This window comes from Eptatretus burgeri, chromosome 2 (assembly GCF_056783735.1).
Source record: "Eptatretus burgeri isolate ZD-2024b chromosome 2, Ebu_testis_v1, whole genome shotgun sequence".
Taxonomy (NCBI): domain Eukaryota; kingdom Metazoa; phylum Chordata; class Myxini; order Myxiniformes; family Myxinidae; genus Eptatretus; species Eptatretus burgeri.
In genome coordinates this window covers 103,126,338-103,141,337 of record NC_140962.1, presented here as the reverse complement: position 1 = coordinate 103,141,337, position 15,000 = coordinate 103,126,338, and the positions used below count along the sequence as shown (strand labels likewise).

The 15,000-nt window shown below is 44.2% G+C and overlaps 1 protein-coding gene across 6 annotated transcripts in view; it reads left to right on the top strand.

Moving 5' to 3' along the window:
• Nucleotides 1-14,994, top strand: part of LOC147032703 (tripartite motif-containing protein 14-like) — a 40,279-nt gene extending 25,285 nt beyond the window's left edge. For all 6 annotated transcript variants that reach the window (XM_085870543.1, XM_085870545.1, XM_085870546.1 and 3 more), the window contains 7 exons: nt 133-351; nt 2,482-2,577; nt 7,687-7,920; nt 10,339-10,361; nt 10,730-10,857; nt 11,579-11,656; nt 14,031-14,994. In XM_085870543.1, coding sequence (XP_085726669.1) covers nt 154-351; nt 2,482-2,577; nt 7,687-7,920; nt 10,339-10,361; nt 10,730-10,857; nt 11,579-11,656; nt 14,031-14,638 — 1,365 coding nt within the window. In that variant the 5' untranslated portion in view covers nt 133-153 and the 3' untranslated portion in view covers nt 14,639-14,994. The remainder of the gene's footprint in view (nt 1-132; nt 352-2,481; nt 2,578-7,686; nt 7,921-10,338; nt 10,362-10,729; nt 10,858-11,578; nt 11,657-14,030) is intronic.
• The last annotated feature ends 6 nt before the right edge of the window (nt 14,995-15,000 follow it).

Here is a 15,000-nt window from a genome sequence, read left to right as displayed (position 1 = left end):
CCACTTTTGGAACCACTAATCCAGAACCTTTAAGGCATTCACCATGGCAAACATCTATAGTCTTCTTGCAAAACACAGATGATACTTTTTCAGCAAGTGATGTGCAAACTCAACTCATTTGCACCATTTCAGGTTTTGTGCTGTGATAAACACATGGAGCTGCACCAAGAGAAAGAGCAAGCATTTCTGGAGCCGTCGGTGAAAGTGGAAGAACTTTGCTGTACTGAACATGGCAAGTTGCTCGAATTCTATTGCAGAGATGATCAGGGCTTGATCTGCTCGATGTGCGTGGCTGGAGATCATGGACATCATGAAGTAATAGCAGTGGATATCGCACACATGGAACTAAAGGTACAAGTGAAAATCTTTTGAAAGTTTCCCCCAATTTTGTTTTATAAGTTTGTCATGAACACATCACGTGAAGGTCATTTCATTATTGAAGGAACGCTCTGGCTGATGTCGAATATCTCTCACTTCCATCGTGGATTAAAGGACTGTCCGATAAATCTGCTATTGGTTGAAATGTAATTTATAAATAAAGTGAAAGAGCTTTTTCACACTTTCCTCATCACGTCACTAGCCGCTCATGATCACAAGAAAGGGAATCGGTGGATGCCGTTTCACCCGCAGCCTCCTCTTTTTTTTATTGGTTGGAACATATTACAGATGGATATGACATGACGGCGTTGAATAGAAAAATCAGAGTAAAGCAGCAACGCTACTAACTGACGTCCTATGACATTTATATCCAGCACAGAAGCATGGATCGATTAAAATTAGGTTAAAGACAAATTTTTTTTGTATCATGAAATACCCTTGCATAGAGCACAATTCAGTGTGTATTGATCAGCTCCAACCTGGCACATTTCCTTCCAGGAGACCCCAAGTAGAAGAGTTGCATGCGAATGTTGGTTCGAAGAAAAAGATAGGAGATTGCCTGGAGAAACGCATGCCCACTCGTTTGTTGGACATTGCATAGGACTCGCATCACATTTCCTGATGTTATCACAGGATACAACTCTGCCTTAAAGAAATGCCCCAAGGCCAACTTATTTACTCACCTTGCGATGAGAACTAAACGGCCTTGCGGAATACATCTCTGGCCACGTGTTTTCATTGAATTAGGGACCATCTATATTCAACGTATGCAAATATGACGGAATTTTTTACACTTCTGTTTGCACTGCGCTGAACGAGTCATCCCTATTCATATGCACATACATAATGTATGCATAAATAGATTGCGCCTAAAGAAACGCATGAAAAAATGCTGAGGTTTTTTCATCCAAATCCTCGTGACCTCTTTCTGAACACCTGTCACTCACGGCTCTCTTAACCATTTAACTTCCTCATCCAGCATGCATTTATCACATCGTCGTGGTGCTCTCAGGCATATACAGTACCTGTGGGAAATTTCTGAGGGCAGACCCATTAATCTATTGTGGTTGGTGCACGGTGCTCAAACTCGAGAGTTGTTTTTTTTTTAACATGTTCTAGGCTCGTGTAAGAGCAATTTACACAGAACAAATCGGGCCACAACAGAACAAAGGGAATACAAGGAGAAAGCTGAAATACCAACAGCAGGGCATAAGGTGAAAGTAGATGGAGATGGACAAACAAGGGATGCAGGTAATGACAAGGTTGAAGGAAAACACAAAGGGTGGACAATATGGATACATAAGCAAAATTGTGTTTGACCAGTTTGTGATTTTTGTCAAGGTCTGAAGAGAAGGCAGAGGCTGTTGCCTGTCTGTCAGAAGGATGCGTGATCTCATGGCACAGAGTGGCGTCATCAGCAGAGATTTTACAGAGATTCAGAGAGATCATTGATGAAGATTATGAATAATATGGGGCTGAGAACACTGCCTTGGGGGTACTTCAGCCTTGACAGGGAGAGGAGATGAAAGGGTTCCGTTGAGAGCCACACGTTGACTATGAGAGGGGAGGACGTCAGTAATCCAAGCATGGAGTTGGCTTTGGATTCAATTGGCAGACAGTATGGTGAGATGCCAGATTGTATAAAAAGCTCGAGATATGTCCAGAGAGACGGCCCTGATCTCATGTCTGATATTGAGAGCCTCCACCATTGAGAGTAGAAGCAGCATGTCCATGGTAGAGTGACCACATCTGAATCTGAATTGATGATCTGAAATGAGGTTGTTGGAGAAAAGGAATTATTTTATGTCAACTGTGTCGATGGATTCCATGTCCTTGCTGATTGGAAGTACAGTAAGCTAATTGGGCTATAGTTAACGGGATCCATTTTTTCACCCTTTTATGTAATGCTGTGATGTTGCCTGATTTCCAATTTCCCATTTGGATGAAGGAGACCAGTCCTGAAGTGTTAAAAATTAAATAATAACAATAAAAAACTCGAATGCGCAAAGCCTGAATGTTGAAGCAGGTCACACTTTTATGACCCACGAATACAGCGGAATCCGCGAATAGCGGAGTCCAATAGTATTTCTATCTATTTTGCAGGACAGTCTTGCTGATAAACCTCAACAGTTGAGAGAGTTGATGCAGCATGTTGGGTCCAATCTGCAGCAGTTGCAGCAGGAACTCAAGAATGAACAGGTAAAGGGGACTTTGTCCATGTGGAAGTCTGATATTTACTGTTGGTTTCCTTGAGAGGATGGTTTGAGCTGCATGATGGTGCACTGAAGATTTGGATTCTTTATATATTGTTACGAATTTGGAATTCAATTGCACACAACATACAGGTTCCCTTAGTCAGCTATGTCGATAAGTGCATGTTCCCTAGATAGCTCACCTTCCATTGTTTAAATGTTTTGAAATCTATTAGATGCGCTGCGGATTGATTTAATAGGGAGCGAACAATGGAGATGTCCCTCCCCCTCTTCTGCGAAGAGGAAGAAGAACCCTGCGGTGATGTCAACAACTCCCTCCCACCCGTGGTTGAGCGGGGGGGGGGTGGATCACGAGGGCATGAGTCATGCCGGGTGCGGGGAGGGGGTGCAAAGGATAAAGAGGACATATTTTCTTTGTTCAAAAAGAGTTCGTGGGAGTCCCGTGGTAGGGCTGAGTTCGTGGGCTGAGTTCGTGGGCTGAGTTCATGGGCTGAGTTCGTGAAAGTCCCGTGTAAAGAGTTCGTGGGAGTCCCGTGGTAGTGCTGAGTTCGTGGGCTGAGTTTGTGGGAGTTCCGTGGTAGGGCTGAGTTTGTGGGCTGAGTTCGTGAAAGTCCCGTGTAAAGAGTTCGTGGGAGTCCCGTGGCAGAGTTCGTGAAGAAGTCCTCTTCTGAGTCCTGTGTAAAGAGTTCGTGGGAGTCCCGTGGTAGGGCTGAGTTCGTGGGCTGAGTTCGTGGGAGTCCCATGGTAGGGCTGAGTTCGTGAAAGTCCCATGTAAAGAGTTCGTCGGAGTCCCGCGGCTGAGTTCGTGGGAGTCCCGTTCTGAGTCCCGTGTGCAGAGTTCGTGTGCTGAGTCCCGTAGGAGGAGTAAGCTTTTTGCTTCAGAGAGAGCAGTCGTTCAGCAGGCCATCGGGTCCTGCTTGGCTTGCTTGGCTTTTTTTTTTTTTTTTTTTTTTTTTTTTTGTATACCTTGGTCGAGGCTCGTATGAGAGCTAACACACAACTCACAGCAAGGAGGCATGAGACAAGAGGGGCGGGAGTGGAAGGGACAAAACATTGGGGAACAGACACAGGTGAACTGTGGAAGGGAGAGGGATGGGGATGGGACGGGGAACATGGCGAGGAGAAGATGGACATTACAGGGACTTTCAGGAAGGAAAGCAGGAGAATTGAAGGAAGTGGGCTTGGGTGGATTATCGGGGGTAGAAAAGATCGAGGATTTGGATGGGGGAAGATAAGAGGTGGTGGTGAACAGCTGTTTTGAAAGCCTGGAGGGAAGAATGGGAAAGAATAGAGTGAGGAAGTTTATTCCAAAGGCGGGAAAAAAGAGGAATGAAAGAGTGAAGATGAGCAGTGATTCGTGATTTTGGTAGTTTTACCAGAAGGGGTTGTTGGCGGACCTTGAGCGCCCTGTGGAAATGTGGTTGGGACAAATCGCAGAGAGAGCGGAGGGGCCAAGGCTGGAGAGGAGTCGGTAGAAGACAGAAAGACCACCGACCAACCTGCGGTGATTGAGTGAGAGGCCCAAAGACTCAGCTTCATTGCGGGAGATGCCGATGATCTTAAATGCCCTGGTTTCGACAGCGTGAAGTCGAGAAAGGTGGGAGGCAGGAGCACCAGCCCAGAGGGGAGAGCAGTACTCCATCAGGCTACGGACAAAAGCTTTGTAAGTAGTCAGGAGCTCAAGAGGGCCGAGGAAGGACTTTGCACGACGGAGGATTCCCAGTCGGCGACTGGCTTTTGAGGCGAGGTTGGAAATGTGACTTTCCCAGGAAAGGTCATGGCAGATAGTGAGACCCAGAAGCTTGAAAGAAAAGACTTCTTCCAGAGGATTGTTGAGAAAGTGGATGGGGGTTTTGTAAACGGTCCTTTCGAAGAGACATAGTGAGAGTGTGAGATTTGTGTGGATTGAAAGACATGTTCCACGTGTTGGACCAGTTTGTGATTTTATCCAGATCTGCAGTGAGCGAAGAAGCTGCTGCTTGCCTGTCTGAGGGATGACAGATGGTACGGCAGAGGGTGGAGTCGTCGGCAAAGAGAAATAGAGGATTTTCCAGAGAGTCCGAGAGATCATTGATGAAAACCAGAAAAAGAACAGGGCCCAGAACGCTACCTTGAGGAACTCCAGCCTGCACAGGAAGAGGGGATGAAAGAACTCCATTTAGGGCCACACGTTGACTGCGACAGGAGAGGAAGTCTGCGAGCCATGAGTGGAGATGGCCTTGAATACCATGGGAAGAGAGTTTGGTGAGTAGGGCAGGGTGCCAGACTGTGTCAAAAGCACGTGATATGTCCAGGGATACGGCTCGGATTTCCTGTCTGGCATTGAGGACCTCCATCCATTGATGGGAGAGCAGTAGCAGCATATCCAGGGTAGAGTGACCTGGTCTGAAACCAAATTGATGATTGGAAATCAAGCCATTGGAGAAGAGGAAGGATTTCATGTCTGAAGCGATGATGGATTCCATAACCTTGCTGATGATTGGGAGAAGGCTGATTGGTCTGTAGTTACAGGGATCTGTTTTTGCACCTTTTTTATGCAGGGCAGTGATGTTAGCAGATTTCCAAGCAGATGGCAGATGACCTTGGGAAAATGAGAGGGTGAATAGAACAGAGAGAGGGTGAGCAAGAGCAGAAGAGCAGGCTTTGAGGACACGTGGGCTGATGCCGTCTGGACCGGCTTGAGGCCTTCGGAAGCTTTTTGCTTCGGCTGGCTCAGTGAGCTTCAACTGCTGCTTTGATTTGGAAGGAACTTGAGCCGGTTGTTCGGCTCGAGCTGCGAGTGGAGGCTTCTTCCTCTTCTTCCTCTTGTTCTTGGTTCGTGGAGTTTTTCGTTCTCCATTTTGTTTCCCGGCTTGGTGCGACGCATCGGCCTCTTCTTGGAGTTGGATCCTCGGGGAAGCGACGCATCGACAGGAAGGATCGGCACCTCGTCTCACCGGCACGTGTCGAGAAGCGCGGGAGGATTCGCGGGAGCTTCGGAAGGAACGCGGCTCACGGCGATTTGGATCCAGCTCGCTCTCGCTGGAGCCCGGGACCGGACAAGTTGAATACCACACGAGGTGGAGAGGTTCAAGTTAGGCTCTGAGTTTCAGCTCACCTGTCCTCCGAGCTGGAGCTCGTGATTAAAGGCCTCAGCCACCATTTCTTGTGTGTATGCGTACGTGTGTCCGTGGGCCCGTCTGATAAGTAGGAACTGCTGTTAAGTGTAAATGACTGTACATAATTAGTAGACGGTTGTAGTTCCTTTGTCGTGCTTTTGTTGCTTGTATAATTGCATACGTGTTTTGCCTTTATTTAATTGCATACGTGTTTTATTATAATAAATGTCCTTGTGTGAATGTAAACCTGCTCGTTGCGTCCATTCCCTCATTGACTGAACATTTCGTGTGTTGGGAGTTCGAAAGCCGTTGGTTTGCCGTAATAGGGGGACATTTGGACCGACGGTTCTCGGCGATTACGCCGCTCGGAATCGCGCCCGGACAAGATCGCCTCGGCAGTTTGTTCCGTACGAGTTCCGTCGAGGGTGGAATACCCCGGTAGTTGGATCACGTGGGTATTTAGGTACATTGAAGATTGGCCATCGACCCTACCCCACGTGATCTGCCAATTGGCGTATATCTGTTCTTGTACAAGGACCCGTCGCTCGGAGTTATCCGGGCGGCTATCTATATTCCGGGCGATCGGTCAGGCCGACTCGACTTGCGGCTCCGTTCAGAGCGGTCGGTTGGCGGCCGACACCCGGCCCGTAACAATATTGATGCCTGAGATAACGTGATTGCATGGGTGATGGAACAAGCCATAAAACAACCAACTAATTGGGAAATGTAATGCGACATCTGGCTTCTATGAAGATGGTCTGTGGTTTAACCTCCATATTTTTTTTGGCTTGTCTCTTAAAATAATGACTTGATCACTGAAAATTTGTGGTGACTTCACGTGTGTGTGAAGTTATGTCTTGGCTGTGCAAATAATAATGGGTATTAACAAGACTATGTCAAACATTGTATTATGTACTGAGGTGCAGATATAATGAAGATTCTGGAGAGTTAAAATGTGAAAAACAGAAAATAGCTGTGATACAAATTATCCTGAACATTGAAGGTAAGGAAATTATTCCTCACCTTTAAATGTACAGGTCAATTTTGAATATGATCTCATGCACGCACACACTGAGGTGGATACTTTGAGACCTGGTATGTCTCCGTTCAACCCCCTGAAACCCACCCACGTGTGGAGATAGAAGCCAACACACACGGACACGGACACGGGGACGGGGACACGGACACGGGGACGGGGACACGGGGACACGGGGACACGGGGACACGGGGACATGGACACGGGGAGACGGGGACACGGACACGGGGACGGGGACACGGGGACACGGGGACACGGGGACACGGGGACATGGACACGGGGAGACGGGGACACGGACACGGGGACACGGACACGGGGACACGGACACGGACACGGGGACACGGACACGGGGACACTGACACGGGGGACACTGACACGGGGACACGGACACGGGGGTACACGGACACGGGGGTACACGGACACGGGGGTACACGGACACGGGGGTACACGGACACGGGGGTACACGGACACGGGGGGACACGGACACACGGGGACACGGACACACGGGGACACGGACACACGGGGACACGGACACGGACACGGGGACACGGACACACGGGGACACACGGACACGGACACACGGACACGGACACGGGGACACGGACACACACTTATAACTCGAGTCTTCAGAATATATTATATATGTTATTTCAACCACCCATGTAATTTTTATCTCACACCAATATGTAGACCTCTTCCTTTGCATAATTCAGTTAATGAAGCTATCCAAAATTATCTCCATCAAGCTCTAACCCTAACAATGCTCAACTAACTGCTTATACCCAAATATTGACATCTGTCTCAATGTAAGGCCAAGGCTGAACAATTTTTGCAAAATAACAGTGCGTTCCCTTTTGTTCTTCAGACATTTGTTGCTCCGAATACTTTGCGCAAGTTATTCCACATTCTCCAAAAGCTCATCTATGACCATTGACTAATGTACAAGTGCGATTCCTTGCAGTACTTTGGTGAAGAAACCGAGGAGAAGCTGGAGCATAAGCGTGCCGAACTGCAGCAAATTGTGAATGAAGTTGTAGACTTGGTGAAGAAACACATGGTTGAAAAGCAGAAAACGAAGCTTTCCAATCTTCAGCAACAAGTCGAGAAGCTGCAGCAGGAGATGAAAGCCCTCCAAGAAGCAGAATCTACCCTGATGACTGCATTAAAAGAGCTCGAGGCTGTTGTCCTCATACAAGTGAGTTGGATATCAAGTATTGTCTGGAAATGATTTAGAATATAATTTTGGAGAAAGCTTTTCTTTATTCTTTTAATTGCACAGAAATCGCTTGTAATAACGTTGCGTCGAGGATATAACAAGACGAGCAAAGACAAAACATAAAAGCAGCAGTTGAAGGCCGAGCTCACGAAGACTTCTGTTAACTACTGTGAATGTGGCAATTAAGAGGCAAAATCCTCTCAAGGCAAAATACAAGTTGATTAAAAAATCAGTACACAGTGGTGGACAAAAGTTTGCACCCCCTTTGCAAAAAGCAAGGACTTTACTGTAGTGTCTACAGTGTATTAAACTACAGTGGTAGATCAATAATGGTTAGAGCTATTGATAGATACAGAATCATTTTGTACGCCTTTTGTACTTAATTTGTAAGTCGGGGAAGAGAGATTCATTGGGCCACAGATCCATCAGGATGTTGTGTTATCACTTAATATCATTGGCCAGGAATATCTGCTAATCGGGATGTCCAAATACATGTTTCTCATATGGGGTACATTCGGCATCCCTTTAGCAGACATAGCAGAAGAAGGCAAAGCCACACTTTCTTCTTTACTGACACCTTCTTTCATACAAGTCATCATGGTGGCTCCTTACATGCACCCTGAAGGAGGGGGTCTGAGACCGAGCTGCACTTACCAGTGCCTTGTGAGGTCGTCTTTCCAGCCATCCGAGCCATCATTGGGGCGGTCAACAGTCGCTGTCACATTGATCGACTCGTGCTCAAGACACTTTGGTTGTGAAAGCTTACCAGCGTTTTGGGGAGCCGTCCACAATGTCCCCCTGGACACAGGGTTGGCCTGATCGCTGCGCAGAGGATGGATAGTCTCCGTGGAATCAAGTTCGATGTGGACAGGGTGACTTGAAGAGGTCCAGAAAGGAGCAAGTTCCAGCCTTTGGAAGTTTCACCGCATTGTATTCATTTCTTTCCTTTCTTTTTATTGCTTTACATTCAGTTTTGTTTCTGCTTTTTGTTATTCTGTAATTCTGTGATTCTGCAATGGTACACAATTTAACCTCACAGATACCAAGTGGAATTGCAAATGAGCCGTTCATTCCTATGCATTTTGTTTTGGGCTGTACTCCATGAGAGTAGACATACATGTTGAAATAGCATCTAAGGTTTGTTTTTTGTAATAATTATTGTTATGATTGAATGCAATTTTGATTGACCCCAAAATATTCCCAAGAAATGCATTTTTAAATGAGGCTGATCAGTTTACATTTTGTATCCCACTGATAGGCTGGAAGTGCATCTGGACCATTCATAACTGTCACACACACACACCAAAATCTAATCGGTTTGTTATTGTCTCATACCCAACTCATCCACCAAGTTTTGTCATAATCTGCCCATAGCTTTTTGAGATATCGTGCTGTACAATAAACCCTCAAATGTTGTGGGGTTTACGTTCCTCGAAAATGCTGCGATAGTGAAAACAAAGAGCCGATGGGAAAAGAGGAGCTTGGATCCTGGACTTAAAGAAAATATAGAGGAAGGTTGGCGGCAGCCAGAAATAAACACATCACAATTTAAACTAGAAGGGCACTTGGTGGAGCGCATACTTCCGCCAGGTAATGCCTGATCCACGAGAACATATCGGGCCCAATACATTTTTGAAATATCATGATATATGTATGTGTATATATATATGTATATATATATGTATATATATATGTATGTATATATATATGTATACATGTATGTATATATATATATGTATGTATATATGTATGTATATATATATATGTATGTATATATGTATGTATATATATGTATGTATATATATATATATATATATATATATATATATATATATATATATATATATATATATATATATATATATATATATATATACACACACACACATGTCGTTTTTGGCCCTTTCTCTCAATGATGAAGAATCACTTTTAAAATAAAAATTAAATAATTCTCATATCCAGATTCGGATCTTCACCAAAATCGAATCAATCCTTCCTTGTCACACACTCAACGTGTCCACCAAGTTGCGTCCAAATCCATCCGTAACTTTTTGAGATACTGTGCTACGTATCGTTCTTCGCCCTATCACTCAATGGTGAAGGATAACTTTAAGATTATCGGATCCGGATCTGGATCTTCAACAAATTCTCATGAATTTGTCCTTGGCCCACACCCAACCTCTCCAAATTTCATCCGAATCCATCCATAACTTTTTAAGATATCCTGCTCGCAGCAGACAGACAGGGATGAAAACAGAACCTTCGTCCACCTTCGGTGGCGAAGGTAATAAAGACTGATGATGTTATTTGAAGGTACATCAAAAATACAGTATAACACTGAAAAGGAGTACAATAAATTCCCTGCTAATCATCTCTGTTTCTTCTCTACCTTTTCAGGGTCACAAGGATTTGAAACACAGGTGGGATGATATCCATTGAGTTCTCAACCACGATGTTGTAGTTCCTTCCACCACTTTTCTCAGAACCGCCCACACGGTTATCTTGGTATCATATGTTGATGCTGTTCTTTGGAAAAACAAGTTCTTGTCAAACGATTTAGTCACTGTTTGCTCTAACTTCAACAATTGGAAATTGTAGCTGATGTTTATTCCTTTCCTATGTCATTTTGGTGCTCGCTCAATAAACTTTATTGATTTTTGTAAGGTATTCGGGTGTGTTAAATGCCATCTCCTTTTCACTGATGTCTTTTCCTCAACTTCCCTTTTGATATTGATGATCGTGTTCGAAATTCTCAACTTGACACTGACCACTCTGTTTCTATTGCCAGGCTGGAGTCCGTGTCACAGTTTCCAAGTTTGGAGGTTGCAGTGCCCACAATACTCAATTTATCCATGGAAGAGCAGAAGCTGAACTCACTCATTGAGCTCAACAATAACTTTTTGAAGGAGATGAATTGTGAGTGTATAAAGGAAGTCTATATATGTAGATGTCCCTGGAAGTTATTGCTTCAGAAAAAGAGTATGAAGTATTCTGGAAGTCATGAGCTGTTTCTCGAGGTATTGCGTGGATCAAATTTCACTTTTGAAAGAAGATGTGCTTGGGAAATTTTACACTGAACAAAGAATTAAGCTAAAGATTGATGGTTAAGGAAGCAGGATATGAAAACAAAACAAAAACATGTTACAGAATGATGACACTTAATATAATTTTTTCTCATGACCCAGAATTTAAGCTTTGACATGCCAATTATCAACCAGCGAGTATATGTTTCCCATCCAAAGGGTTGGATTTTGAGGATGTCAGGAAAGCTGATGGGCACCTGTTGCCACCTTATGTTTCATTGTACCAGTCCTACAGACAGCAAGTGAAGCTGTAAATGACATTCTTTGTATTGTGAAAAAAAAAAACAGCAGAAGATCGTTGTTGAAGCAATTGAGTGAATAGTTAGTCGTTGTAAGGAGTTGCCTGTAGATTTCCAAATTTGTGAGAAGATTTTAGTGTCATTGGCGGCCAATGCATATTGTTAGAAATTGACGCCTGGCCGGGCAGCTCCTGGGAATTATAAACGGTAAAGTACTGAGCTATAAATTGATGAAAATGCAGTTAGGGTTAGTACTTAGTGTTTTTCGTCAAAGTGCATTGGAATTGAAACAATCTTTTTGTGTTTTGTGTGTAGCTTCACCTCGACCCACGGAAGTGCTCGTTAAACATTTGGACATCACTGACCTGGCACCAAGTGGATTGAGACATCTATGTAAGTGATTTGGCTAAGGCGTAAGATTGTGATTAAAAAGGTAAGGATGATGAAACAGAGATGGGAGATGATAAATCTGGAGTTACAGAAAAACTTAATTTGGTTCTAATCCCAGCTGAGTCATTCTAAAGGCTAATAAAATCATCCCAAGTGGGCTAACGGTCATCTCTTGAGCTTGTAGTTCAGACCGATATTTGACCCCACAACGACTCTATCTCCTGGTACCGAAAGTTACAGGGTGAGATTTGGAGGAACCCCCTTGGGAGCTCCTCTAATCCGAAACTGAAAAATCTAACACTGTGTGATCAGTTGGTAAATAAGGGACTAGTAGGGATAGGGATCCGAAGTTTCAGGAGGTTACCCCCCCCCCTCCACAGGAGCCCCCATGATCTGAAATTGAAATTGAAAAATCTATGACCGAGTGATCCTGCAGACCATTAACTAGAAGGGTTGTGTCATATTTCACAGCAATCAGTTGATAAATAAGGGACGAGTAGGGATCCAAAGTTTTTGGGGGTAACCCCCCTCCACCCCCCACAGGAGCCTCTGTGATCCAAAAATGAAAAATTGAAACCCCAGCGATTGAATGGACTAGTCTTGTATTCATATGTCAAGTTTCAGAGCGATTGGTTGGTAAATAAGGGATGAGTAGGCTCAATAGTTTTGGCAGATAACCCCCTCCCAGAACCACCCACCCCGTTCCAAAATTGAAGCCTGATCGATGGTGCAGGCTACTTTCTTGTATTCATGTGTCAAGTTTCAGAACAATCAGCTAGGTGATGAGGGAGAATTGGCAAAAATAGAAAAAAAAAATAACAGATGACCTTACAGACATCCAGATATCAGGACCCATTTTATAAGTTAATTTCTTTTAAGAATCGAGATCAAATGACCTAAAATGGTACGTGCTGCTTCCTTGCTTGATGCATAGCATTTAAAGGATAGAGAATGAAAAAACCCCGAAGGTTAGCATCAATAGAGAGTAGGAAGCTCCTCCTTGATTACCCTGCTTCCTGCGGAGGGCAAATTGATGTCACAAACATGACTTTGCTGGGACCCAGAATGCTCTGGCAGTGACATCACTTCCCGCAATCTCGGCAGCTGTGCTTGTATGAAAGTCAAGTCTGGTATTGCTTTGTGTATCTGTCTGATCTTGTGCATGATTTGTCACAACTCCTCTGAGAGCCTTAGTGCATGGAAAAAAACAAAACTATTACATTTCTCATTTTGCATGGTTGGATGCAAAAATATGACTTGTTGAGTTGCCCAGGAATTTCTGTGCAGACAGCCATGTCTTACCTTTGTGACACTGTGATTGACTGAAAAATAATTAGTCCCCCCCCCCCTTTTTCCCTTATGAGAATATAATTAACAAGGACAAACGTTCTTAGAGCAGCGTTCGCTAAGTGAGACGCTGCTAAAATTGGGTCAAAATGTGAAAGGGCAAAGTCATAGTGTCAATAAATAGCCATTATTTGCCTGACACAGCGTGTCAAGCACGAGACACCCTATTTTTTTTTTTTTTTTTTTTAACAGCTTCTGTGGTTCTTTATTTATTTACCATTGAGCTTCAGCGTGTCCATCCAGGCCAAAACATAATTACCAATTGAGCTTTTTTCCTCAAATCTTCAACAAACCTTTATTATGAGAATATGGAGAACACAAATGAATAAAATGTTTTTTTTTGTTTTTTTTTCAACTGTCATTTTCATCAAGTTTAGTTTGAGTACAAAGCGGATGCGGATGGACAAGTTGAACACAAACACTGGTGTGGTAACATGAGGCACACACAATCCCTTAAGAGACAAATGATTGATTATGAACACGAGAGGCACAGCAAAGAATCCCAAACTTGAACACAAATTTTACTAATCACAAATTATTTGTTGAAAAATTATCCCCTGTGGACCCACACACCCATCATTTAATCGCATCAAAGCCAGTTGGGAGAGAGAGATGAAGAGGCTCAGGATGTCCAATCCAGGCTATAGCAGGACTTGAACATACAGCACCAGACCTGAGTCCTGCCAGGACGTAGGCGGTACCCTAGTTATCATGTAAATTGGACAATGCCATCTCCTTGCGATGGTACTGAGGACACTTTACCCCCAACCACACAGACTTGATACACGTTTTTAAAGTTTTAAGAATCTACATAAACACTGATGGTGGTCAAGGCCTTATCGAGCTGCTACCCGATGAAGATGATTGTCATGGGAAAATGTAATTGTTAATATACTGTTTCAATGTTGGATTGACATTAAGTATTGCTAATGATCATTAGTGAGCCTACAGTAGTTTTGTGATTGGACCAGCTCAGGTTCTGTGTTTATCCTGAACATATTCCTGTGGAATCCCCTCGGTATCTTGACAGATGGACGGACTCTGACTTTGGACCCAAATTCTGCACATCAAGAGATCCTTATCTCCAATGACCTCATGGTGGCAACCTGGATTGGCAGCATCCAGCCATACCTCGAACACAAGGATAGGATCGACCGTTGTTTACAAGTTATGTCCATGGAGAGTTTCTCCTCGGGTCGACACTACTGGGAGCTGGAAGTGAGTCAGGCCCGTCGGTGCTGGGTCGGAATTGCATCAAACTTCATGGCACGGAAAGGAAACGGCAGTGAATCCAGGCTGGGATTAAATACTGAGTCCTGGTGTATAGAGAAATGGATTGACAAGTACACAGCACTGCACGACAGTAATAAGACTCCCCTAGATGTGACAAAGAATCCCAAACGACTTGGGCTGTGTTTGGACTGCGATGCGGGTGAGCTGGCTTGCTATGGAGACTCTCAGCTCTTGCACACATTCAAAGGGAACTTCAGTGGGTCCTTTAAAGCTGCGCTTGGGTTTTACAAACCCGCACCGAGATCCATTTTTCATAAGACGCTAAAAACTGCATCTGCATCAATAACAGCATCCGTGCAGTCAATGGAAAATCTGAGTCAATCCTTGCAGTTCTGCTCATTGTGATGGCATGAAGATGGTGATGTGCAATTTTATGCCATCCTTTATGTCATTTCTTAATGTTATGTTGTAGCTTTCTGGATAATCTCTCTTCTATGTATCTTGCCAAACTCCTGCCTTTGGAATTATGTCACTCTCTGTTAGCAATTATATCCATCACAGTCTCACGTTGTGTTCTGAAATCTCCTCACACTCTGAAACAATACCCTTTTGTAACTGCTTCCTATTTTTGTGTGGCATATCATCTTCCTTGCAACTCTGACTCCACATTCACCGCATACAGTACAATAACCTGCAACGAATGCCCCATCCTGACTCTCTTCTTCCTATGTGATAACATTCATGTTGTTATTAAACCCGTTGACTGG